Consider the following 25,652-nt stretch of genomic DNA (forward strand, 5'->3'; position numbering starts at 1 on the left):
TGGGGGGAAAGCAAGCTGGAGGACAGGTGAGACAGCAGGACAGGTGAGGCGGGCCCTGAGGGGGGGCGGGTGGGAGCCAGGTGAATGTACGGTTCTCGCGACCGAGGGGGGGGCGGGCGGCAGGAGGAGGCCGAGGGCTGCGGAGGAGGAGCCCCCCAGCAGAGCGCGGCGCGCGACTGACCGCGGCCTTCTGACCAGGACCGGAGCAGGGCCCCGAGCCCCCGGGCCTGGCGGGGGACGCGCTTCTCCCCACGCACTGTGCCTCGGCAGCTCCAGCCAGCGGTCCCCACGGCGGAGAGGTGAGTGGACCCCACTTTTGTCTCCCGGCCCGGGGTCCCCCGGATTCCAAACGACTGCAGTGTCCTTCGTCCGTCCTGTGAGTGGGACCCCCCCACGCACACGCATGCCGGCTAGATCCCCACCACTCCCCTTCCCAGCGCCTTCCCCGGACCTCGGCTCTTCGGAATGGGTTTTCACTGGGAGGAAAGGTAGAGAAGGCACTCCGGCCGCTCCCCACCCGCGGCGGAGGGACCCCAGAAACTTTCTCTGCACTTCGGGGATCAGAAAGCCTGGCGGCCCCGGGATGCCGAGAGGGCGAGGCGGTGCCGAGCGCGCCCCCCGTCCCCTTGGCGACTCGAGGGGGAGACCCCCGTCCCGGCGGAGCGGAGGGAATGGAAAGGCTGACGGACTCTAACTAGGACAACACCTCCCCGCCCCCCGCGCCCCCTGGCGCTGTGGGTTGGCCCCGGGCCAGTTGCATGCGGGGTGGGGGCAGCGCCGGAGAGCGGCGGCCCGGCCCGGGGAAAGTTACCAGCCGGACTATTCGGTTTCTTGCGCTTCCAGAGCCGCGCTCCGGCCCCGGGAGGGGGGCGCAGCGCCGGCCTCCATCGACCCCTCTCTCCGCCGTCCCCCGTCCCACTCCCCCCGCCCGCTGCAGTCCCGCCGCCACCTTTCAAAGCCCGCTCGGGTCCCTCGACCCGACCCGGAGCGAGGGCGGGTGCCGAGGAGGGGTTCTGTCGCCCGCACCCCGCCGCCGGCGCACCTGCCCTGCCTGGAGTGGGGGTCGCCACGGCGTGGCGGAGCCCACAGTGCGCGCCGCCGGGAAGCGGGCTGCCAGGGGCGGGGGGCGCCGCTTCCCATTCCCAGCCTTCCCTCCTCCCACCCCACCCCAAGTCAGCGAGCGACGTGTCCCGGCCAGAGCCGGGGGGGCCGGAGGGGGGGGCGGCGTGGGCAGCGGGTTGTGCCCGGACACGTGCCTGCCCTGGCGCCCCGGCCCAGCCGGTGTTTGGAGAGAGGGCGGGTCCCTGCCCCCCGCCCCGCACAACCCCCACGTATCAAAGGGCGGCTGAGACGTGGTGAGACCTCGGGGCGCCCTGGGAGGGGGGAGCCTGGGTCCGGAGCAGGGGAGGGGCAGAGGAGCTGGTGCGAGCTGACCCACAGGAAACGAGCGCTGCTGACCTAGTTTGGGACACCGGAAGTGGGTGCTGGGGAGAGGGGGAGACCAGCAGGCTGTCCTGGCTTCCGGGCCAGGTGGAGGGCATTCTTGAATTGACCCCCACCCTGATGCCCGAGAGACCCTTAGCTGCAGCTGAGAATGGGAATGAGTCAGCGCAGCTATTTCCCCTTCCCCCGACTTATTTCTGGAGGAGGGAGACAGTTCATCGGAGGCAGGGGGAGCCAGGCTGGGCATCGAGGGGTTAAACCAGGATAGGAACTCTCTGTTCCCTGGGGATGTATGTGTGTGTGGGGGTGAGGCCTGGAGGATTATGGGGTGGCCTCCTGCTCCCACCCCCCTCCACACACACACCAACTGGTTTGGTCACCCCTGTACCTGCCTGGCACTGCTGGGAGAGCTGGCATGGAGTGGGCATCAGGTTGGGAGTGGAGAGTGGGCACGGGGAGTGCTGTGCTGGTCTGGAGAGGGACATGCTTGTGACCGAGTTTGGGTGGTAGTTCGTGTTCCTCCTCCGTGGTGACTGCGAAGGGCAGGGGGGGTCCCTCCGGGGCAGCTGATGAAACAAGAAGAAATCGCTGTCAGTGCCTCCTGTCCTTGGCCCCCGGGACCCAGCTCCCCCAGCGTGCCTCTGTTACATGGTTGCTGTGGGCACCATGCAGCCAGATGACACCCCCAGACACTGTCCCCTCCCTTGGGTACCACACCTCCCCCAGCCTGAGCACAGGGGTCAGGAAGGGGTTAATGCCACTGGAAAGGGGCTCTGGGGAAGAAAGAAGGCAGTGCCCACTGGGCTCAGGTGTCAAGGAGAGAGGCCTGCTCTGAGGAGGCGCTCATCACCACTGGGCTCCGGCTGATGTGCACCCCAGTGTCCGGGAGACAGGTGCTGACCTCGTCCCCCTTCCCTGTGGTGCCCCCTGGCACCCAGGGCCTTCAACTCCTCCTTGGCCTAGTGCCTGCCCCAGGAGGGCGCGGCGGGCAGCGGGGGCTGGGCTAACAATGCACCATCGGGCCCTTTGTGTGCTTGCACTTGGCACCCTGGGGAAGGATGGGGGAGGGGGGCCCGGCGAGCAGGGGCATGGGGGACCGGGTGCCTCTGAGGGGACAGTGATGGCTGGGGCAGAGAAGCAGAGAATGAAAGCAGGTGGAGAGGAAGGGGAAGTAGGTCATATAGGGTGCTAGTCCCCCATTCCCAGCCGCGGCTGAGAGCAGCAGCCCCTGCTTCTATGGCTGCCCAGATGGCATTATGCTGCCTGAGGCACAGCCACGGACTGGGCATCTGGGGTCAGAAGTCACTGCCTAGGGGACTGCTCAGAGAGAGGAGGCCTGGCCTGGTGCTGCTTCCTCCTTGGTGTCTAAGAGACCCAATTCTAGCCCAGCGCCGAAGCCCCAAGATGGGTAGTGAGTGGACTCCAGGCCGGGCACTGCCCTCTGATAGAAGCCTCCGGGCCTGCTTCAGGGCTTCCTGCCTCTGGCCTGCTCGGTTCCCTGACCTTCTGAGAGGTAGGACTGCTCCGCTCCGCACCAGGCCTTGGAGCCCATGCCTGTTTTGGCCTAGGGCTGAAGAGGAGGGTGAGGGAGGAAGGTGGGGACAGATAGGACCCTGGCATGGGGTGTGCCTGCCCTGGCCTCTTCCCCCTCCTTCTGCTGAGTAAACTCGTGAGTAAACTTGACGTTTTGCCCGGACAGTTTGAAGTTGCCTCGCCGCCCCCCCACCCCCAGTCCTGCCAACACACAGGCGGCCAGGCGCCAAGGCGGGCCTGGGGGACTGGGGGGAAGGGGTGAGGACTACTGTAGTCCACCATCAAGGGCTTCCGAAGGGCATGGAAGACCCCCCTACCCCCACCCCCACCCAGCCAGACCCAGGTCTTGGCGAGTCTTGGCTGGGGCCTGGAAGCATTTGTCCTAGAGCCTTGGGGAGCCAAGCAAAGTGGTCTCAAAGCAGAGCCTCTGACCTCCACTCCCACCGAGGAAAGGCACCATTAATGCTCACAGGCTTCCTGGCACAGGGGGAAACTCCCCTTAGCAAAGACCACAGGGAGACAGACCAGAGAGGGCTGCCCTCTTCGTTCTCGAGGTGGGTGGGAGGCCGGTGGCCTTGGCATCTCAGCCCTCTCCTCCATGAAGCCTCCCAGCTGCATGGCCTCGGCCCTGAGGGGTAGGCCCTGGAGGACAAACAGCATCCTCATTTGCCAGCACAATGCCTTGACTTCACACCTGGGCCTGTCCCCACTCCACCGAACTCCCCTCAGGCCTGTCCCCTATGTCCCCTGGCCCCTTTCTCAGCCTGTTAGTATTCCAGAACCAAATCAGCCTTCAGAGCTTCCCAGCCACCAAATACCTGTGCCAGATCCAGGGATTGGGGTCCCCCAAACGAGAGAGCGCTGGTGACAGGCAAACTTAGCCAGTGACCCCCTTGCAAACACACCAGTTTGCTGTCACTTGACATTACTAATTCCCCTTATGCCTCCCCAGGCCACCAGATTGGCATGGGGAAATGCCGTCCCTGTCCCTGCCAGGCCTCCGAGTGGGGCTCCACCAAGCCTTGCTTTCGACCTCATGTCTCTGGCTTTGGTTTCCTTCCTGTTTCCATTGCCCCCCCACTCCTCCCCACCCATATGCCCCTTTCAACAGACATCCTCTCTTCCTTCCTTCCTCCTTTCCTCCCCCTTTGCCTGGGAGCAGGGGTTCTCTCCCCCCCCCCCCCCCCCCCCCCATCATGGACCTCCCAGCCTTTTATCTCTCCTAAACACAGTCCCCTTGGAGATTAGTGACCAGGTCTTCTGCTCTGCCCTCCCCACCCCATCAGCAGGACTCTGGGGAAGAGAAGAAAGAGCACAGGGCTTCTCAAGGGAACTACAACTCCCAAGGTGTATGCAAAACAATTGTAGTGCATACTGGGAGTTGTAGTCCTTGATCTCTCAATTTGGTTAAATCTGGAAATGTTTCTGGATGGAAATACATGCCGGGATTGGGATGAACTGGGACATGGGCACCCTCTGCATTCCCCCTACCTGGTTCTCGTCACCCTGTTCCCCTGTGACACCATGTTCCCATGACTGACATCCATCTCCCCTGCTGAGACATGCTACCCATTGTCACCTTAGGACTCCACCCAAGAGATGCCCACACCCTGCCCTGCTGCCCCTGGCAGGGGTGGAATGGAGGGGCCCCATGGACTCCCTCCCTATCCCCTGCCCTCTAGGCTGGCTCCCTCCTTTATGGGGATCAAAGGGCAGACAGCAGCCCCACCCCGCGCCCTCTTCGGTTTCTGGCATTAAGGCTCTCGGGAATTGCAGGGACTTTGGTGCCCAAGCAAATGCCTGGGCAGGGGGAATGCCGGGAGGCTGGCGCCTGGTGGCAGGCCCCCACCTTGGGGAGCGGAGCCTTCAATAACTGTTCATCAGGCCGTCCTCCTGGGTTCTCTGCAGGCCTAACCCATGTGCTGCCTCGAGGTTGTTTGAGAACAGGGTCTTGGGTTTTATCTGTAGGACCTAGGGGCCTGGGCCCGCCTGGCTGGCACCAAGGCACAGGGGTGACCCTCCCCCACCCCAGGCCCACAGTTGGCATGGGGCGCTGGGAGCAGGGGGGTAGGAGGGAGAGAGGGCACGACTGCCAGCATCCTGGTGGGTAGGTGCCAACCGGGACGGGAGCTGGTGAGGGGCAACAGGCCAGCGGCATTGAGCCAGCAGCTGTTGGGGGGAAAGGGGAAGGGATATTTTTGGGGGGCATTTCTGTGGTCCCCCCAGCCCCACAGGACTTGGGATGGCCTAGCGTGTGGGGGACACTAGGGTGCCCCTCATTCCAGGAATAAGAGACCACTGGTGTTGTTTAAGTGGGACCTTGTGGCCCACCCATGTCTGGGCTCAGAGCCCTCCTGAGTTGCCCCTCAGGCCCAGGCGGGTCCCACCCAACCGGCCAGGGTGGCAGCAGCTTGCTTGCGCAAGGGGTGGGGCTAGGCGCCCTTCCCAGCAGATGCCCCCTCGCAGCTCCTTCCTCTTTCGGTGCCCACAGCTCCCCCCATCTGTCCACCCCCCACCGGCCAGTTCTCTCCCCGTGGTCCCCCTGGCCATTGGGGGCTGGCACAAGTGCTGCCCCCTGGCCTGGTTGGCAGGGGCTGGCGCCCGAGCAAGGAACTGTGGTATGTGAGTGGGTTTGGGGTGAGGCATGGGGAGGGCGGGGGTGCCGCCTTGCCCAGCCCCTAAGGGCCCCAGCCCAGTATAGGGTGGAGAGAATTCGGCCACCTCCCAAGGGGGCTGAGGGCCCTACTGGGGTCTGGAGGACCTCCTTGTGGTCCCCTATCCCACCACATGCCCCTAGGGGCTGGGACCTGGGCACCTGTCACCCTGGCACTGACTGTCCAAGGTTCCCCTCCTCCCTCTTCTAGCCACAGCCACCTCCTGTCCCCTCCCCTCCCTTCTTCCTTCTCCTGGTCCCACCTCCAGCCGCCTCTCCCATTGCTCCTCTTCACCTCTGTCCTCCTGGACTGTCCTAGCTCCTACCTTTCCTCCTGCTCACCTTTTTCCCTTTTAGGACTAAGGGCAGGCGGGGGTGGGTACAGCTGGGGCTTGGGGCACCACAGGCAGAGACTCTAGGCCCTCTCCCACGCTGCCAGCCCTCTGGTAACCCCTCCCTCCAAGCTGGGGGGAGGGGGGAGCACCCAGAGAGTTAAGGCTGTAGGGGGGAGGGGCTGGACCAGGTCGTGGGCGGCCCTTTTGAAGGAGGGAGCTGGAGCGGGGAACAGCCACCCTACCTACCCCCCAGCCCGGCCCTCCCCCACCCCTCCCAACCTGCTCCCCCCAGGGGCCAAGAGGAGTTGCCGGCAAGGCCCCTCAGCGTTCAGGTGAGTAGGCCCGCGCTGGCTTGGGAGATCAGGCCCTAGGGGAGGCTCGGAGGCCTAGAATTGGACAAGGGTCAGAGAGGGACTGAAAAACAGGTTTGGAAGAGGGTGTCCGAACTTCTCTGGGGGGTTAGGGAGCTGAGGTTCTGAGGAGCTGGCGTTGGGGGAAGCTTCCGTGTGTTGGGGACCCAGCAGCACCACAGAGCAAAAGCAGGGGCCTGCGGGAGCCCGGGATTGCAGTGCGGTGCCAGGACGGGAGGTTGGACAGGCTGGCAGGGAGCCGGGCTCCGGGGATCGAGCTGGGGTGTCCTCTGGGGCTGGGGGGCTCAGGTTTCTGCTGTCGGCTTGGCGGGTGTGCGATTACCAGTCGGCTCAGTTACCCAGCCAGAGACTCTAGGCTGGGGGGAGGGGGTGGGCACCGGGCAGACCCTGGCACCTTGTGCCATCTCCTCAGGCCCTAAGAGGAGCTGGCAGTCTCAGGCGGACCCTGCTGGGAACCCTGATGGCCACGGTCTGTCCAAGGGCGGTTGCCTGGCTCAGGGTGGGCACCCTCTGGGGAAAGTCCAGCAGCTTCAGGGCTGGAAACTCTGACGGGCAGAGAAGCCTAGGTTGTCCTACCCGCCCCCCACATCCGCTTTCACTGTACCCCCCCACCCATGCTCCCCAACTGGCCCCCCGATTTTGGTCCTGTGCTTCATCCAGAAGGGAGGCATGGGTGCCCTAACGCGGCCATCCGGTGGCAAGACCAGGCCTTGATTGAGTTCCTCTGTCCCTCTCTCTGCTGAGCCTGCCTGGGGAGAAGGGGAGGGATCCTTGGAGAGGGCGAAATAGAGAAAGTGGGAGAGACCTGGGAGAGAGAACTGGGAGGGGAAGGGAGAGGCCGAGTGGTTCCAGAGGCCTCCAGACTCAGCGGTGGCAGTGGAGGCAGGAGCCGGGCATGGGCTGAAGGAAGACAGGAGAATGCGTGGCCGAGAGAGGACAAGGGTCGGAGAAGGCACGAAGGGGAAAGAACAGGAAGCCAAGGGGCCAAGAGTGGAGAGTGGCTGATGGGCAGGGGACCCCCAAGATAAAGTGGGGAAGGCTGGGGAAGAGGGAGGTACCCCCATCTCCCTCCGCCATCTTTTATCTTCCTCATAGTACCCTGATGCGGGCGGAGAGGCGGTGGGCTAGGGCTGGTGTCACGGACAAGAAAATGGGAGGGAACACTGAGGTCTCCCTCGAGACAGGAGTTGAAGCCCCAGGAATTGGGGATTTTGAGGGAGGAGAAGCTTAACCCCAACAGCACCGGGAAGCCGGCTCCCCTTGCCTCCTTCCCCCTTCGTGGCTTGGCTTGCGGTCTCCCTTCCCCGCCTAGGCCCCCAGGAAGTGTGAGTGCTGGGGGTGGTGAGGTTAGGAGGGGGAAGCAGCCTATGGGGGATGGGGAAGTCTTGCACTCGCTTTGGAGGGGCTGGGGTGGCGAAAGAAGGGCTCCAGACAGGCCTTGGGCATCCCTGGGCGAAGCCCTTCGAACCCATCGGGCACTCACCTCCGTCCCTCACCCTGCCTTCCCAACTAGGCGGTCCAGATGGCTTCAGCCCTGGGCCCCAGAGGCCCTGGGAGGGGGTGGGAGACGCTGGGGAAACGAGGATTCCTGGGTCCCTGAGGACTTTGGACTGGCTGTCCTATTTCCCCAACCCTCCGGTCCAGCCACAGGCCAAAGCCCTGGGCTTCGTGCAAACTTAGTTCCAAAAAAGAAAAAAGAAAAAAAAACAGGAAGAGAACCCGAGGCTGGAGTTGGGGTGGGAGTTGAGGGATTGCAAGGAGAAAGAAGTCAGGGGGAGGGGTGGCCGGCCAAGGTGCCAAGGCCCCGGGAAGAGCCGTAGGTCTCCCCATCACCCCCGACAGGAGGGTGTCACAGCCTGGTCCTCCTCCTCCCTCGCGCCCCCGGCCGCGGCACCTGGAGAGGCTGGCCGGGCTCCTTCGGGCTCCCTGGCAGAGCTGGGAGGTGGGGGCCGTGGAGCCCGCGGAGGGGGGGCTCGGTGTGCCTGTGTCTCGGGCCCATATCTATTTTCTCTGCTGCTAATCCTGGTTCCGCCTGCTGCCCCCCACACTAAGCCTCACTCCCCTAATCCCCAGGGTGCGGCGAAGGGGGGCCAGCTTTACTCAGCTGCCCTGTTCAGGGCCTCGTATCCCAGCCCTTCAGCTGCGCGAGCCAGCAGTGCTGGCCCTGGTGCCCCCATCCCTGCACTGGCCACTGCCCGAGGTCGGCCCTGGAAAGAGCTCTGGCCTCCTTTCCTTCCCAGGCCCTTTCCTTTCCACTGCCCTCTACCTCGTGGTTCTTGGTGGTGGACACGCCCTGGCAGCTGCCCCTGGGCACTGAGGGGTAGGCCATAGGGGTTCCTACCTTTCTTGCCCCAAAGTCTTCCCCCCACCAATGATGGGGCAGGCTTGACTCAGGGCCCAGTTTCAAGAGAGCTGCCCACTGGCTTGGCCGGTCTAGCAGGCCTGACAGTGAGGGGAGCCTGGAGGGGTGGCAGGAAAGGGGGGAGTGATGGGGCGGGGCCCCCAGTTCTTCCCCCTACCAGGCAAACAGACCAAACAGACCTCGCCTGGTTCCCTGGCACAGCTGCCCCCCCAACCACCACACGCCCATGCCCACAAGGTCTTAGCAAGAGGGGGCATGCCAGGCTGGGTGGGGATGGGCCGCCCTCATGGGGCGTCAGGGGGCTGGGCCCTCTGGGATGCAGAGGTGGGAAGGGTGCCCAAGGTGGGGTGGGCATCCTGGCACCAGTGCCCCACCCTGGCAGAAAGAAGGGGGAGGCCTCCACCCCATCTACCCCTCCCAGATGATGGGGCTAGGAGTGCCCCCTTGGCCTGGTTGGCACCAGCATAGTTCCAGGTGGCACCGAAGTTGGCATGGCTGCCAGAGCCCTGGGTAAGGGCTGGGGGAGTTTCCCAGAAGCTGGAGAACCATATGAATACCTGCCCTTCCCACGTGTGTCTTGTGTCCTCTGCCTCTGCCCTCCTTCATTGCTACCTGGTGGCATGGGCATTGGAGTTGGACCTAAGGGGTTAAATACCCACCCTTCCCACCCTTGCCCAAGCCTGGTGCGAACTGTATAGTGTACCAGCCTGAGCTTCTGACCTGACAGCAGGGTCAGCCAGTCAATGCCCCCGCCACACCGAGCTGCCATGGCGACTGGCCTTGGGGTGGGAGAAAGGAGGCGGGCTTAGTTAGCAGCAGGAATGGGTGGGGTGGGGTGGGGTGGGAGGGTGGGGAGGGAGGGGGAGGGATGGGATGAGCCACGTGCCTGTGGGTGTCCAGCTCCCGGCCAATGGACAAGGAGGACAGCCACACCCATCCCCCTCTGGAAGGACAGGATCTGCTTGGGCCCAGGAGGGTGGCCACTACTGCTTAAGTGGCTGCGGCTGCTTCTGCCCACTGGGTTTTTGTTTGTTCCTGAGTCCTGGAGCCATTCGTCACTTGTACTGTTTGTAATGTTCAGGCAGGAGAACCCAAGGGAACTGGGAGAGCTCCCACACGGTTTGGCCTCGAGGGAGAGAAGTGATTTGGGGATTTAGGGTGGGAATGGGTGGACTGTTCTAAGGCCACTTAGGTGTGGCTAAGGAGCCAAGATAGACACGTGGGTGCTACCCACTCAAAGCTTCGGTGCAGTTTTGGCATCGCCATGAAGGTGCCAGGCAGGGAGGCAGGCACAGACAATGCAGTTCTTATGTCTTAGAGAGGAAACGGGTGGCCCTTGACTCCACCAACTCCTCCCCCCCAAACACCTTTCCCCATCCCTGGCCCGGGCTGAGCAGCTATTGGGAGTGACATAGGAAAAAGATCATCTAGGCAAGTCCTTCATGCAGCCCAGGAAGCAGGCCTCCCCGGGAAGGGAAGTGACTTGTCCAAGGTCATGTCGCTGGTAGTAACTTGACTCCCTGGGGGTGACTGAGGGAGGGAGCCAGACCTGTCTCCAAGTAGCTTTCCCAGGGAGGCCGGCTGCGCAGTGGAATCTGCCCTCAGGCGAGGCCTGGCTTCTCCCTCCCAAGGCCAGAGCTTTTATTGAGCCCCTGCTGTGTGTCAGGCACTGCGCCACACTTGGTCTCAGCTAACCTAGTCGCCACCATCCTCGGAGCCACATTATAGATGAGGAAGGAGATTCAGAGATGAAATCACTTGTTGAAGGTCACAGAGCTAATCAGTGCGGAGTGAGGATTCAAACTCAAGCCTGGCTGACTCCAGAGCCCAGCTCTTTCTAGGCCCCAACTCTGTCTTCAGTCGCTCGGGCTGAAGGGCTGAGCCCTCAGGGCTCCCCCTCCCACCCCCTCCCGGTATAGCTAAGGAGATTAGTGCACGGGGAGAAATGACTTGCCCAAGCTCATTCCGCAGCCAGTAGCGGAGCCAAGACCTGAAGCGGATCTCCACACTTCCAGGCCAGACTCTCCACCACCCGTTCCCCTACCTGCCCCAGCCTTGGGATTGCTGGCAGCTGACTCTGTCTTCTGTGGCCGTACCTGGTGGGGGAAAGCCTAGAGGTTGGGAGATGGCCCTCTAGGTGGGGGGAGGCTCTCCTGACTGGCCAGAATGGAGAGGGAGAGGTGGTGGTGATGGTGGTGGTGGTAGCAGAGGTGGAGAGGGGTGGGACTGGAACTTGGCCTATTGGCAGTGGGGGAGGGGCGGGGACGATGCTTATCTGCGGGGCAGGAAGCACCCGAGCCAGCGACACCCCAGCAAAGCACTGCTGCTCCTTGGCCCCATGGGGGAGGGAAGGATGTGTGTGTGTGTGTGGGGGGAGCACGGGATGCTGGGAGCTGTTTTCCTTTTGGCCTTTAGAAGAGGGGACATAGAAGGGGAGATGCATTTTTAGTGGAGGGGGAGGGGAGGGGGAGGGGGGTGTTGGGAAGCTTTACTGTGCACCAAATGCTTTAGGGCAGGGTGGGGGGCCCTTGGGCCGCATAAGGCCTGCAAAATCGCAAAATCGTTGGGTCTGACCCTACCAAGGCATGAGGGGTGAGTTAATTAAATGTTTGACCAAATATAGCAGGCTACTTTTTAGGTTGGTCATTTTGTGTGGCCCTGAGAATGATGTTATAAATATCCAAATGGCCCTTGGCAGAAAAAAGGTTCCCCACTCCTGCTTCAGGGAGATAACCAGTTAAAACAACTGACGGGCCTCCAGCAGGCCTGGGTCCAATGTGAATCTCTCTAGGCTGCTGACAGGCTCCATCACACTTTTCAGATGACTGAGGCCGGCGCCATAGCCACCCAGCGTCCTTCAGCCACTTCTTCATGAAGCCCGAATCAGGCCCCAGGCCCCCTCTCTCGCACCCAGTGCTTTTTCCCAGGGCTGGGGAGTGGGGCAGGTGACGTGGATGGGTCCCAGGCAGGGGCCTGAAAGTCAGGCCGCTGCTCCCACGGAGGCTGAACCGTGAGCAACACAGACTCTGAGCCCTCCGCCTCTGCTTGGACCCTGTCCTGCTTCACCTGGGAAGTCACTTCCCCTGCCTGTGCCTCAGGTTCCTTGTCTGTGAAATGGCCCGTTGTCCCTCCAGGGATTGTGGAAGGGTATCTGGCACGTAGTACCCGCCAATAAGCCTTGGCTGGTGTTGGGTCTCCTTCCCGGGGTCCCCCGGCAGGGCTGAGCGCTCTTAACCTGCCCTCTCCTTGACCCTGCAGGAGAAGATGGGGAGCCCCGAGGACGACCTCATTGGGATTCCGTTCCCCGACCACAGCAGTGAGCTCCTGAGCTGCCTCAACGAGCAGCGCCAGCTGGGCCACCTGTGCGACCTCACCATCCGGACGCAGGGCCTTGAGTACCGCACCCACCGGGCCGTGCTGGCTGCCTGCAGCCACTACTTCAAGAAGCTCTTCACCGAGGGCGGTGGCGCCGTCATGGGGGCTGGGGGTGGCGGCGGGACAGCCGTGGGGGGAGCAGGGGCAGGTGTGTGCGAGCTGGACTTCGTGGGGCCCGAGGCTCTGGGAGCCCTGCTCGAGTTTGCCTATACAGCCACACTGACCACCAGCAGCGCCAACATGCCAGCCGTGCTGCAGGCCGCCCAGCTGCTGGAGATCCCCTGTGTCATCGCCGCCTGCATGGAGATCCTGCAGGGCAGCGGGCTAGAAGCTCCGAGCCCGGACGAGGACGACTGCGAGCGAGCCCGCCAGTACCTGGAGGCCTTTGCCACTGCCACGGCCTCAGCCTCGGGAGTTCCCAATGGTGGAGACAGCCCTGCACAGGCGCCTCCACCACCGCCCCCTCGGCCTGTCGCCCGCCGTAGCCGCAAGCCCCGCAAAGCTTTCCTGCAGACCAAGGGGTCCCGGGCGAACCACCTAGTACCTGAGGTGCCCGCAGTACCCACCCATCCGTTGACCTATGAGGAGGAGGAGGTGGCCGGCAGAGTGGGCAGCAGTGGGGGCAGTGGGCTGGGGGACAGTTACAGTCCTCCCACAGGGACTGCCTCACCCCCGGAGGGGCCCATGAACTATGAGCCCTTTGAAGGAGAAGAAGAGGAGGAGGAGCTGGTGTACCCCCCGGCCTACAGGCTGGGACAGGTCGGTGGGCCCCCGCTCTCCCCAGAGGAGCTGGGCTCGGATGAGGACGCCATCGATCCCGACCTGATGGCCTACCTCAGCTCCCTGCACCAGGACGCCCTGGCGCCAGGCCTGGATGGCCAAGACAAACTGGGAGTACGCAAGCGCCGCTCCCAGATGCCCCAGGAGTGCCCCGTCTGCCACAAGATCATCCACGGGGCCGGCAAACTGCCGCGCCACATGAGGACCCACACGGGCGAGAAGCCCTTTGCCTGTGAGGTCTGCGGCGTCCGTTTCACCCGGTGAGCACCCGTGGGGAGAGGGTCCAGCGGGGGCCATGCCATGGGGGCGGGAGAAAGGAGTCCTGAGACCTGAAGTGGGGAAGTGGGTGATCCTGGAGGGTCGGGGTGGGGGTGGGGGTGACCAGAATGAGGAGAGAGACCGGATAGGAAGACCAGTCAAGAGGGATGGGTGTGGGGCGTGAGAGATGAGGTGGCTGGGCCCAGCCAAGCTGAGACGAAGTCCGCAAGGGGATGCTGGGGCAATAATGGGGGAGCAAATGATGAGGGCTGGGAGTGGGACAGGGTCTGGGAACCTGGCCAGGACCCTAACCTGAACATCCCCCCTTTCTCCTCGCTCCTGCCTGTGCCAGGAATGACAAGTTGAAGATCCACATGCGGAAGCACACTGGAGAGCGCCCCTACTCGTGCCCGCACTGCCCAGCCCGCTTCCTGCACAGCTACGACCTCAAGAACCACATGCACCTGCACACAGGGGACCGGCCCTACGAGTGCCACCTGTGCCACAAGGCTTTCGCCAAGGAGGACCACCTGCAGCGCCACCTCAAGGGCCAGAACTGCCTGGAGGTGCGCACCCGGCGGCGCCGCAAGGACGATGCACCGCCCCACTACCCACCGCCCTCGGCCGCCACGCCGTCCCCCGCGGGCCTCGACCTCTCCAACGGCCACTTGGACACCTTCCGCCTCTCTCTGTCTCGATTCTGGGAGCAGTCAGCCCCCACCGGGCCCCCCGTCTCCACTCCAGGGCCCCCTGATGACGAGGAGGAGGAGGAGGGGGCACCCACCACTCCGCAGGCTGAAGGTGCCATGGAGACCTCTTAAAGAGGGAGGAGCGGCCGGCTGGAGCAGCACACGCAGGCCACCCATGCCAAGCAGTGGGAGCCTGCAGGACAGACAGAGCTGGGGTCAGAGCACAGGACCGCCCTGGCGTCAGAAATCATCCCCTTCTCCCCAGAGCCCTGATTCCAGTTCCAAGCTGAGAAGGTTTTGGGGCGAAGGCTCCCCAGATTGGGGAGATCTCCCAAGGAGTGATCCATATGATCTTATGTATATACTTACAGCTCTCTTGTAAAGGTGGGGTCCCTGTCTCCAGCTGTGCCTGGGGAGTAGAAGCAATAATGTATTTCTGATTTATGGGGTCCCTCTTCGGCTATGCGGGTTTCTAGGGGGTGGGGGGCTTGGGACCAAAGCCTTGCCCTGCCCCCATGCCCCTTGGGGCTTTGGCTGTGTCAGGGGGTGAAGGACAGCCCCTCCCTTCCTAGACCCCTCCTTCCTGGTTTCTGTTCCCTTTTCCTGGCAGTGCAAGGGGGGGCGGCAAAAGCAGGGTAGGTGGGGGAAAGCAAGGTAGAAGCTTGAATGACCGACCGGGGGCGGGGGGGGGGGGCCTGGGCCTGTAAGGAAGGAGCCATCCCAGTCCCCCTCCGCCCAGCTCCCAGCGCTGAGTCATGGGGTCCTGGAGAAGCAGGGGGCGGGGTGGCCCGATTGGCTCGCCTGCCCCTGGGGGCAGCGGGAGGGGCCCCGCCCAGCCAGGGGTGCTGCTCCGCAGTTCTGCTCCGTCCTCCCCTCCCCTCCCGCGTCCCCGGGCAGGGAATGTCTTGTTCCCGCCGCTCCCTCCCCGGGGCCAGAGGGCAGGGCGGGCCGGGCCGTGTCCTACCCTCTGCTCCTCCCCGCCTCCTCCCCGCCCAGGTGCGGGCCGCGGCCGCCCCTGACTCACGCCGCCCCCGGGCTGGCGCGGCGCTGGGTGTGGGCCGGCGAGGGGCTGGGGAGCCGGGCGGAGAGCGGGCCCGCCGGCGCCACCTGGCGGCCGCGCCCCTCGCGGGCGGGCGCCCCCAGCGGCCACTCGGCCGCCTCACCTCCACCCGCGGCTGGGGAGCCGGTCCCCTTCTTGGAGGCCGGCAGAGCGCTTCTCGCTGGGCCCCGGGAGCGGGGAAGGAGTCCATGTCCCCGAACCTTGCCAGCCAGGCTCTGCTGAGGTCCACCCCGCCCTCTTCTGTACATAGCCTCTTCTGTTGGTCTTGTCCAGATCTAGTTTCAGATTTTTATCGACCCAATTCCGCCCCCTCCCCTTCCTCGCTGGGTGCTGGACCCCCCGTTGTGGCCTGGGCTCTGCCTTGCACTATAACCCCCACCCCCCACCTCGCGGCCCCTCCCCGTCCTTAAAAGGGGCAGGTTCAGGGGCCCGGTGCTCTCCCTCCCATGCACCCCTATGCCCATTTGCACAGCTGCCCAGGTACCCCCCAATCGTGGGGGGGAGGGTCACGGGGAGGAGGGTAGTGGGACCAGTCCCTGAATCTATTTAAAAAGTAATGTTGTAATATATTGGGGTAGGGGGAGGTCGGGTTGCTCTGGGCCTCATCTTAGCATTTCAGGTGATAGGGGAGCCCAAGGTTGGGGAGACCTGGGGCCCATCCCTAGGGAGTGAGGACAGTGTGGCCTCCACCCTCCCTCCTTGCTGCTTCTCCACTCAGTGCCTTAGGGGGGGAGGCAACCCCCCTCTCCTGTTCCCTTCCCCTCCCCGTGCCCCCCACCTCTGGTGTAAGTGACAGGAAGAAATAATAATAATTTAAGATTCACATCGTTCACCTTTGGTTCCTTTATTTTGGGGGCAGGAGGGAGGATCAGGAGGTGACGGGGAGGAGAGGCAGGGCCGGAGCTCCAGCGCTGGGGAGTGGCTGCTGTGGAGACAGGACCTCGGAGGTGGTCGCTGGGGCTGAGGGCTCGGGAATGCTGGCGATGGGGCCGCAGGTGGGGGCTGTGGCCTGTGCGGCCTCCGTCAAGGTCCCTTCTCATCCAGGTCACTATCGAGGCAAGGAAGGGCCCCGTCGGCCACCAGCATTCTCACAGGGTCATTCCTGTCCCTGTCCCATCTGTTCAGATGGGCCTCTTGTTAGGCAGCAGGCCTGGCTGTGCTCACAGGCCCCCAGGCACATCGGCCCAGGGCTGTGGACATCTGACTGCAGGCTGATGATGACAGGCCGGCGGGCAGTGACTTGCCCAAGGTCACATGTCAGTGAGGCCAGAACCAGGAAGGACTTGGTGATAATACCTGCTCAGGCTCAAGCGGCCCCCTCTGGTGACTCAGCTTTTATGTTCCCTGAACTTCCCTTCCCCTTCAACCTCTCCTCTCCACACGGCTCCCAGCCCCCTTCACCCAGAACATGCCTGCTGGACATTCCTCCCCAGTGGAGGCTGCTGGCCTCTCAAATCCCACTGGCCAATGGCGTTCCTGGTTGCCATGGCAGCCACACCACTGGGCCTTGGCTGTCTCCCCAGGCCTCCCAGAGGTTCTGCCACACCTTTCCAGGGTCCTGTCTCAGACCTGTGGCCCAGCAGCCTCCTCATTGGAGGACTCACCCAACTCTGGCCTTTCAATCCTTGCCCTCATGACCTTCCCCTCTGCTCCCACTCAGGCATCCCCCTCAACTCTGGCCACTCACTGGAACGATCCCCGATTTCTTCCCTAGCTGTGGCTCATTCTCTCTGTCCCTCCGGGCCACTGTCCCTGCTCTAACACATCCTGACTTAGACCCTGGACTTCCCCCTGAGGTCACCGGCCTCCTCTTCCCCGAGGCCAGTCATCTCAGACACTTACTGAAGAGGCCTGAATTCTCTCCCCACCTAGTACTTCCCCGGACCCGCCCAGAAAAAGCCCTTGAATCCTGTGTGTGACTACAGCATGTGCCGGGGGAGCCCACACAACCGCCCTGACCCGGGAGCTCAATGTGTTAGTGTCATCCTGGTGCGTCAAGGTTACAGGGTCAATCCCTGGTCAGGGCAAACACAAGAATCCACCAATGAATGCGTAAATAAGTGGGACAGCAGATTGATGTCTCTCTCTCTCTCTCTCTCTCTCTCTCTCTCTCTCTCTCTCTCGTGCTCTCTCTCTCAAATCTATCAATAAGTTAAAAAAACAAAAAACCACAACCAGAGCACAGGTCAGTCATCTGGGCCTTGAATGCTGCCTGGAAGTCCCTTAACTCCCCTCTCAGCTTCTTTGCACACTCCCGTAGGCAGGTATTTCACCCTCCACCACCTTAAAGCCTCTATTCCACTCCTTGGCTCTCAGCAGGCACCCTTGCCTCCTCCTCCCCAGAGAAAAGCCAGACCACCAGGGCACAGCCTATTTGAGGCCACCCCATCCCATCTCCGGCAGCCCTCTCCCTTCACCTCCTAAATACGCAGGTCTCCCTGTCCTTGGGGAAAGAAGACTCCTGTAGTGTGGGTCCCTTTCAGGCTACTCTTTCACCGTGTGAGGCCGACTCCCCCCTCTTCACCATCAAGCTTCCCTTTTTAAACGACAGCAGTGATATTTTTAAAAAGAATTCTCAAACTTCTTGCAACAATGGTGCGAGGCCTTGAACCCTGTGTCTGAGTCTTCTATACCAGTCACCCCTCAACTCACTCTGATCCGGTTTGGGTCTTCCTGGGGCCATTAAAAACGTTTCCACCAGCCACTCCAACGATCCTTCAACCACCAAATTCCCTGGCCGGTCTCTAGTCCTCATCCTACGTGACCATCTCAGCGTTTGATGTGCTTGGTTCTTATACTCTTGAGCCTTTCTCCTCCTTGGTTTGTGATTGAGCCCCTTGGGGTTCTGTCCCTGTCCCCTTCTCCTCTCCTGCCATGGCCTCTGCCAGGATGGTCTAGCTCAGTGGTCAGCAAACTGCGGCTCTCGAGCCACACGCAGTTCTTTGGCCCCTTGATTGTGGCTCTTCCACAAAATACCACGTGCGGGCACACACATACAGTGCGATTGAAACTTCGTGGCCCATGCACAGAAGTTGGTATTTTGTTGGTATTACCCCAGGCCTGCCCCGCCTCTCCCCCTGGCACCTGCCCTGTCCCAGGCATAAACCCCCATCTCATTTGGCAGCCCAGTCCTGAGGCCACCACCGACTTCTCCTGAACTAAGACAGCCTCCTCTCTGCCTTCTTAGCTTATTGTCCCAAAAGACAAATTACGGACATGTCACTTCCTGACCCACAATCTTCCGATGGCAAGTCATGCCTTCTCCCGTCTGTCCCCACCTTGACTTCCCGCCTCATCTCCCAGCATTCTCTGAGGTTTCCACCCAGACACGCTCCCGCCCTCCCTTAGGCTGTCCCCTCCCAAGTGCCTCAGAGTCTCCAGGCTCACACAGGCCCCCAGCCCCGGAATGCTTCCCTCCGCTCTTCAGCCTAACAAACCGCCAAGGTGCTCCCAGTCCCACCTCTTTCTTCATCTCTTCCCAGAAGCCGTCACTAATGCACCCCTATTCCAGACGGGTTGTTCTCTGTACTGCCCAGCGCCTGCTTCACTCCTTGCATGGCCACTCTCCACACCGCTGTCACTTACCTATTAGATTCACTCCCCTCCCCCCATTCAGTGGGCTCCTCCGGGGCAGGGGTGCTGACACGGAACAAGTACTCCGCAAACCTCCATCCCTCCCCTCTTTTCACCTCTGTCTCCAGCTCCAACAGAGGACCAGGCACCCGAGAAGCCACCTGTAAACACGCTCAGGCCTCCCAGGCCCCAATCCTGCTTCCTGCTCACCTGAGCTCAGAGCTGGACCCCGGTGGGAGGGTCCTGCCCAGCGCTTCTTGGAGCCGCTGCCTCAGTAACCCCTCCTGCGCGGGGTTCTGTCTTCGAGCTGCAGCCAGCCACAGCCGGGGGCCTTCCTCGTCACTGGAGTCCCTGGGGGAGCCTCCCATGTCAGTAGCCCACAGAGGTCCTGGGGGAGGGGTGGCTGCTCCCACTGCCCCACAGACTCCCGCCGCCCCATCGCGCGGGGGACTCACAGCTCCAGGTCCAGCTCTCCCTGGTAGGAGAGGGGAGATGCGCACACGGAGCAGGTGTTGTCCAAGAGGCGGAAGCAGGTGGTGCAGAAGAGACCTGGAGGGGCCAGGAGGGGAGGTAAACTTGAGTTGACCGCTCACCCACCCTGCTCCTGGCTTCCTCCCTGCCCCACCACTGGGGGGCGGGGTTTGGGGGCGGGGGAGAGGCCTTGTCAAGCGCGCACACTAGGGAATTACAGTGATGCCTCTTGCATATAAATCCTGCTCCCACGTGGGAGATTTAAGGCAAACGTGGAGAAGGTGAGCTGCTACCTGCGGGTTCTGTGTAAATGAGAAGAACATGCATGGTAATGAAGGGAGGGATACAAAAAGTGAGGGACAGGCGTCCCTAAGTGAAGGACCACAGTTGATTGTCGTATGCAAATGTAGCGAGTCCCAGCAGCGCGAGGCCAGGCGAGGCCGAGCCCAGGAGCTCACCTCGGCAGCCTGGGGTACTGCAGGACACAAAGTTCTCCGTGTCCCCCTCGTCCTGGGGCTGCCCACAGCCCAGGCAGTAGGCCTGGTGCTGCCCAACGTGCTTCATCAATGGAGCCAGACAGAAGCACCTGAGGAGAGGGGTCCCAGACCCTCAGCAGGCCAGCCCGCCAGCCTAGCCGTCCCCCCCAGCACCACCCCCGGAACCAAGGGCAGGCCTTCCTGCAGTCTAACCTCCATCCCGCTGGCTGTAGCAACAACCTGTTTCCTGTCCTCCTCCTCCCTTCGCTCCCCACCTCTAAGGACGTGCACCCCTAATTCTCCCTCTCAGTGCGAGAATGGCATGGGGCGGGCATCCTCTTCAACCAACCCTCCGGACACTGCGGGAGGACAGGGTCCGTTCGGACTTCCGGCTTTTGTTCTGTCCCTCTCTTCCCCGCGTCTATAGGGAGGGCAGTGGCTCACCGCCTGGCCAGCACCTGCAGGAGGCTCAGCTGGCCCTGGTCCGCTGCCCGCCGCCTCACTGACCGGTGCAGGGCAGCCAGCAGGGAGGTTCGGCGGCTCAGAAGTAAGTTGTAGAGGTAGGAGATCCTCTCCTGGTGGAGGCAGGTCAGGGATGGGGTCCCCTTTATCCAGTTTCACCTGCCTGGCCTGCCCTCTGCACCCACCCCCACTCCCTCCCTTTGCCTTCCCTCCGACTCCCATGAGTGCCTCTCGGTTTGGCTCCAACGCCCTTTCCTCTGGAAGCCTCTGGGCTCCCCCAGGCAGTCGCCCATCCCTCCCCTGGTTTCCATAGCACTGTGTTCACTCCTTAATAAGAACCCTTGTTTACTTGTGATGTCTTGTTAGGAGCCTGTCTCGCCTGCCTGGAGTCTGGGAGCCCCAGACTGTGTCCGTTCGCCCTGGCATCCTCGATGCCAGCACAGGGACTGGCATCCATAGATGCTCAGTAAATGAGGCGTAAACGAATGAGCAAATGGTGAGTTTCCACTCACACCTCAACAGGCCAGCACGTCCCCTCCCCCCACCGTTTCAACAATACTTGGGCCCTGGCTGGTTTGGCTCAGTGGATAGAGCATCGGCCTGTGGACTGAAGGGTCCCAGGTTCAATTCCGGTCAAGGGCACATGCCCAAGTTGTGGGCTCGATCCCCAGTAAGGGCATGCAGAAGGCAGCCGATCAGTGATTCTCTCTCATCATTGATATTTCTATCCCTCCCTCTCCCTTCCTCTCTGAAATCAATAAAAAATATATTTAAAAACACACACAAAACAGTACTTGGGAGGCAAGCTGTCTCGGGAAGCCCTGCCCCAAGAGGCCCTATTTCTCCCAGGCCCTACGGCGTCGGGAGACCTTCAGTCTAGTAATTTGCTTTGGGGTTCAACCGGAAGAGCGAGGACTGGGGCTGCTGAAGGACTCCAAGCTCCCCAAAACTCAGACAGCTGGATTCGCCCCCTGGGGAGGGGGACAGGGGCTGGCTGGGGCCCCTCACCTGCTCCCGGGATGGGTAGTAAGAAGCACAGATGACCCGCCGCAGCCGGCTGACGTAGCTTCCAAACAGGGTGACGAAGAAGCAGAGGCCGTACATGATGCCTGGGGGCACAGTGGGCACAGCAGCCACTGCCGGCGGGTGCAGGTGCCAGACACACCCCCTCCGCAGTCTGCACCCCTCATGCCCCGCGTGGGGCCTACGTCACACCCCGTGCTCAGGGGGGCAGGTGTTACCGATGACGATGTAGCCAGTGGTGTTGGGCTCCGAGGGGTGCAGGGCGCAGCGCCGTGACAGGACCGTAACGTTGCCTTGCTGCAGGACATCGAAGGCCGACACCAGGTCGCGGTAAATGTTCCCGGTATAGCCACTGCCTTCCACAGTGATGGATACCAGCACGGGGCCTGGCACAGAGACCCTGTGTGAGGTGCGCTGTGGCAGCCGCCTGCTCCCCACACAGGAAGGCCACACCTTCCCGAGGGCAGAGCGGGGCAGGTCTTAGGGACGGCCCAGCGCCCTCAGCACCTGGTCTTTGATGCACCTGGCACCTGGCACTGGCTCCCCGGTGCAGAGCTGGCTGGCACTGGTGCCTGGTCTGCCCGCCCAGGCCACCAGATCTGAGGTGACCTTAACGGTCAGTGAGTCCACCCCCCACCCCCACTGCTGCCGATGCATTTGAGTTAAAGCGCCCGCTAAGTGCTGGCCATGTCGTGGGCGCGGACTAAGCTCGTATTGACTGTTGGGTGTTTTTACTCTCGTTGTTGGCCCTCTGGTCACAGCATTAGATTCCTTGTGCGCCATGGCTCTCCACACACCCAGTCAGCCATCTGCCAGCAGCCAACGCTCATGGTCTCATTTCCTCCTTAGAGGGACCCAGCCAGGTTGCTGCATTACTGCCCTGCTGTGCAGGTGAGGAGGCTGACGCTCTGGGAAGTTAAGCAACTTGCTCAAGGTCCCCACCTCGTAAAGAGCGGAGCTAGGATTCGAACCCAGGCCATGTGACTCGGGAACGTGTGAGTTTAACTACTCGGTCATGGTGTAACCTTGACCTGGACACAGGGTTTACCCGGCAGAGGGTAGAGTTGGAAGAGGAGCAAAGTCAGAGGCTGGTGAGTAACAGTGATGACGGGGTGGGGTGCGGGGTTGGCGGGGCTCAGGCAAACCCCCAGGATGGTGGGGAGGATGCAGGAGCCCGCCGAGGGGGCTGAGGGGGGACGGGGAGGTTCAGGCGCTCACTGCGGGCCACCATCTCCCCCTGCAGGTGGTGCCGGGCCAGGTCCAGCACCCAGAAGACCGCGTAGTCCAGGAAGATGAGGAGCAGCGTGATGAGGAGTTGCCGGAGAAGGTGGGAGATCGCCAGGAGGTAAAAAAGCTGCTCCCACCGGGACAGGTAGAGGGAGCCTGGGGAGGGGAGGGTGGGTCTGGAGGCTGCCCCCAGATCCCTCACCCCACAGACTCCAGACCTGCAGTGACCTCTCTCCTGGGGGGGCCTCCTGCCCTGGAGGGGGCTGGAGCCTGTGTGCTCATCTGGAAAGTGTGGTCGCTGCCAGGACCCCTGGGCAGAGGGGGGAGCCCTCTTCAAGGTCAGGAGTGGAGGCCTAGATGCTACACCTGGGCCTGGTGGCCCATTTCCAGTCTCCGGGAACCCTCCTTCCTGGGGAACCCCTGACCCCCATACTCAACTCCCTGCGTCACAGGGGGCCCCCAAGTTGCATCTCCTCCTTATTACCACACTGACACTTCCTGCCCACCCCCAAAGCCTCGCCACCCCCCCGCCACTTTTCTTGGTCCATGTCCGCCCTCCACCCCTTCCTCTGTCCTGACGTCCAGGTGCTCCTAGAAGCATCTTCTGCCCCTCCTCTGTCTGCTATGAGGAGCCCTCCTTCCCCCTCCACACTGAGGGCTCCCCAAGGACAGAGCGGTGTCTCCTCCGAGCCTGAAATTGCCTTAAGCTCTGGGTTGTCCCTCCTCACTCGGGCCCTGCCCCACGCCCAGCCTGTGTGTGGGGTTCAAGGTCAGGGCAGTGGGGTCGGGGAAGCCCTGGCCTTTGTCAGGCCCCTGGCCCCGGTCCTCAAGGCACTCACCTGGCCGGATATAGTGTCTGGCCTCGTGGGCACTGAGGGGCAGCACGGTGGGCAGCCCCGCCCGGGAGCGCACGGCCTCCATGTGCAGGAACCGGCTGGTGATGTAGATATTGTCATGGCTGTCCAGGTTCAGGTAACAGTACCGGTAAAACAGGGCCCTGGCGGAAGGCACGAGGCTCCTCAGCCCCCCCCCCCCCCCCCCCCCGATCTGACCCCACAGAGCACCACACCCACACGGGAACCCCCGCCTCCCAGAATGCCAGGGGACCACCTAGCGCCAGCAGCCCCACCCCAGCCCCCCAGCCCCTCACTGGAGGTAGAGAAGCACAAGCAGCAGCGGCGTGGCGTAGCCCATCAGGGCCAGGGCCTCGCGGGCGCGGTACAGCTTCATGCTGACAGCTTCGTAGAGGTCCAGGGCCACCTGGGACAGGCTCCGAGAGGCGTCGAGATCCACGGAGAAGTAGTGGGTGGCTGTCACGTTGAACTCAAACTCTTGACGCACCCGGTTAATCAACTTCTGCACAGCTGGGGCCCGCAGGTCGGGGGAGAGGTGAGCGAGGACAGTGAGGGGGAGACACAGCCTCACCAGAGGGAGGGGCCTGGCACAGCCCAGGGACCCCCAGTGTCTGCACCCACGTGGACTGAGGAAGGGACAACGCCCCCACAAGCCGTGCTCTACAGGAAGTCAGGCTTTGGTGAGGCTCCTCCCCGTCGCGGGGCCCTCAATTTCCTCATCTGCACAGCACAGATATTGCTCCGGGCAACCCACTGAGATCCCTTCCTGCTCTCGCCTTCGCACCCAGGGGCTGGGAGCGTTCCAGGCTGGCGATGGCCCCACTAGGATGAGGGAGGGGGGAGAGCTCCCAGGAGCACCACAGAGGGCAGGGCTCGGAGGGGTCACTCACGGATGCCGATGGTCGTGCGCAGGAAGGGCTGGATGTACTTGGGGATGATGCAGAACACCTGGACCACTGAGAGCCAGAGGCCGAGTGTCAGGAGGGCAGCGAGATGCGGCCGGCCTCGCCGACCTCCGGGGACCTGGTTCTCACAGGGTCCTCTTGACCTTTGGCTTGTCCTACTGGCCTCAAAACCTTTGGCTCAACACCTTCTGGCTTCTCCCTATCACCTCACCCTCCCACGCTGGTTTCTCACAATCCACCCCATGCAGGGCCGACATCCTTATTGGCCCCACAGTCATCACCCCCTACCGGTCCCCGGGGGCCGCCCTCCCAACTGACCCCCCCCCATCCCACCCCCGAGCCCCTGGCTCTCTCACGGCTGGCAAGTCCACAGAGCACCAGCTTGAAGGGCATGAGCACGTAGCACAGGTGATAGGCGTGTGGGACGACCTTCATGCAGCTGTCCTTGGCGTCATCGAAGACCCGCGCACACTTCAGGTAAGGGTTGCCCAGCTCTGAGTTGCACACGTCTCCGATATGCAGGAGCCAGTACCACACGTTGCGCAGGGCCCTGGCTGTGGACAGCCGTGGGGCTGGTTCCCGGGGCCGGAGGCCGGCAGCGTCTTTCCAGGGGTTTGGGGAGCACCGGGGGAGGCCTGCGTTCAGGGGCCTGGCTGTGTGTCACTGGGGGCTCCTCGGCAGCCAGGAAGGGCCCACGGGGTTCCGGACAAGGGTGAGGCGGAGGAGACGGGGTGAACTGTGACACCACCACCCCCTCCCAAACACAGACATGCTGAGGCGCTGACCTATGTGCTTCACTCCATCCATGATGGACCGAAAGAACTTGCGGATCCGGTCAGCCACTTCTTTGGCCTTTTGGGCAATGGCCTTAATCTTGTTCAGGGCACCTGAGGGGCAGGGCAGGGGCACTGTGGAGTCTCTTCCTCTGGGGACTCCTCCTTCCCACGCTGTCCCTGGGGGAGGGGGGGAGGGGGGAGGGGGGGAGGGGAGGGGGGCTGCCCGGGAGGTAGGGAGCCTGGATGCCTGGGTCTGGGAGCAGCTGCCCTGGCAGTGGAGCAGCCGGAGAGCACGGAGGAGGGGCCTGCCTGGCGCAGGGAGGTGGGGCAGTGCCAGCAGAGGGATGAGGCTGGAGGCCTTACTGACAAGGGGCTGCTTCGCTCGCTCCAGCAACGCAGCCGTCTGGTTCAGGGCCAGCTCCGCCCCGCAGGCCACGGCCTCACTGGCTTGGGTGAAGTTGCGCAGAGTGTTGGCACAAGGCCCTTGCAGCACCAACCCAAAGACAGCCAACAGCAGCAGTGCCCGGCTCTGCTCTGGGGCGGGCGGGGGGGGGGGGGGGGGGGAGAGCTCCATCAGAAGCAGGACCCCAGCCTTGCAGGTGGCAGCACATCCAATCCCTCCCAGAAGCCTTCAGAGTGTTTCCCTCCACATCCCCCCCCCCAGGTGCCCCTGCCCAGCCCCTGTCCCAGGACCTGCCCTCCCACCGGGTGCCACGCTCACTGGAGAAGGCCTGGGGCAGCAGCAGGAGGACAGTGACGCGGACCTGCCGAGAGAACGCCATGCCCAGGCCGAGGAAGCCGGCCAAGGTCAGCGTGCCCACCAGGCAGCCCCAGGGGCTCTGCCCTTCCACCAGCAGCTCCAGGAGTCCATAGACCGTGGCCAAGGACAAGCCCAGGCTGAAGCCCCCCAGGCTGCGGACCACGGCCCGGGCCAGGCTCGGCTCCTCTGCCCCCGCGCGGCGCACAGCGTCCTGCAGGCCTGTGGGCATGGCGGCTGAGCCCCAGTGTCTGCCCGTCTCCAGGAGA

The 25,652-nt window shown here is 62.9% G+C and overlaps 2 protein-coding genes across 7 annotated transcripts; one reads left to right on the forward strand and one right to left on the reverse strand.

Annotated features, from left to right (window-relative positions):
* On the forward strand, positions 1 to 15,682 carry ZBTB7B (zinc finger and BTB domain containing 7B). 6 transcript variants are annotated; one of them, XM_070397311.1, is made up of 4 exons: positions 1 to 43; positions 199 to 299; positions 11,956 to 13,112; positions 13,463 to 15,682. In XM_070397311.1, the coding sequence occupies exons 3-4, from the start codon at positions 11,962 to 11,964 to the stop codon at positions 13,929 to 13,931; spliced, it is 1,620 nt and encodes a 539-aa protein (XP_070253412.1). In that variant the 5' UTR covers positions 1 to 43; positions 199 to 299; positions 11,956 to 11,961; the 3' UTR covers positions 13,932 to 15,682. The 6 variants fall into 6 exon arrangements, with proteins under 6 accessions (XP_070253412.1, XP_070253414.1, XP_070253418.1 ...); XM_070397312.1 differs by having other exon boundaries at positions 12 to 26; XM_070397313.1 differs by lacking the exon at positions 199 to 299 and having other exon boundaries at positions 6 to 43.
* Positions 14,820 to 25,615, reverse strand: DCST2 (DC-STAMP domain containing 2). Its single transcript, XM_070397096.1, is given in 16 exon segments — positions 14,820 to 15,019; positions 15,693 to 15,907; positions 18,643 to 18,783; positions 18,888 to 18,981; positions 19,362 to 19,489; positions 19,824 to 19,954; positions 20,850 to 20,950; positions 21,083 to 21,250; positions 22,083 to 22,247; positions 22,931 to 23,088; positions 23,242 to 23,455; positions 23,836 to 23,901; positions 24,207 to 24,404; positions 24,636 to 24,737; positions 24,990 to 25,160; positions 25,348 to 25,615. Coding segments are annotated over 16 exon segments (2,520 nt in total).
* Positions 25,616 to 25,652: the final 37 nt, after the last annotated feature.

The sequence above is a fragment of the Myotis yumanensis genome, unplaced genomic scaffold (assembly GCF_028538775.1).
Source record: "Myotis yumanensis isolate MYYU_CA2020_CCGP unplaced genomic scaffold, mMyoYum1.0.hap1 SCAF_17, whole genome shotgun sequence".
NCBI lineage: Eukaryota > Metazoa > Chordata > Mammalia > Chiroptera > Vespertilionidae > Myotis > Myotis yumanensis.

Coding starts and splice junctions, on each gene's coding strand:
- ZBTB7B (XM_070397311.1), top strand. CDS start 11,962: ATGGGGAGCCCCGAGGACGACCTCATTGGGATTCCGTTCCCCGACCAC. Junction 13,113..13,462: donor TGCGGCGTCCGTTTCACCCG/GTGAGCACCCGT, acceptor TGCCTGTGCCAG/GAATGACAAGTTGAAGATCC.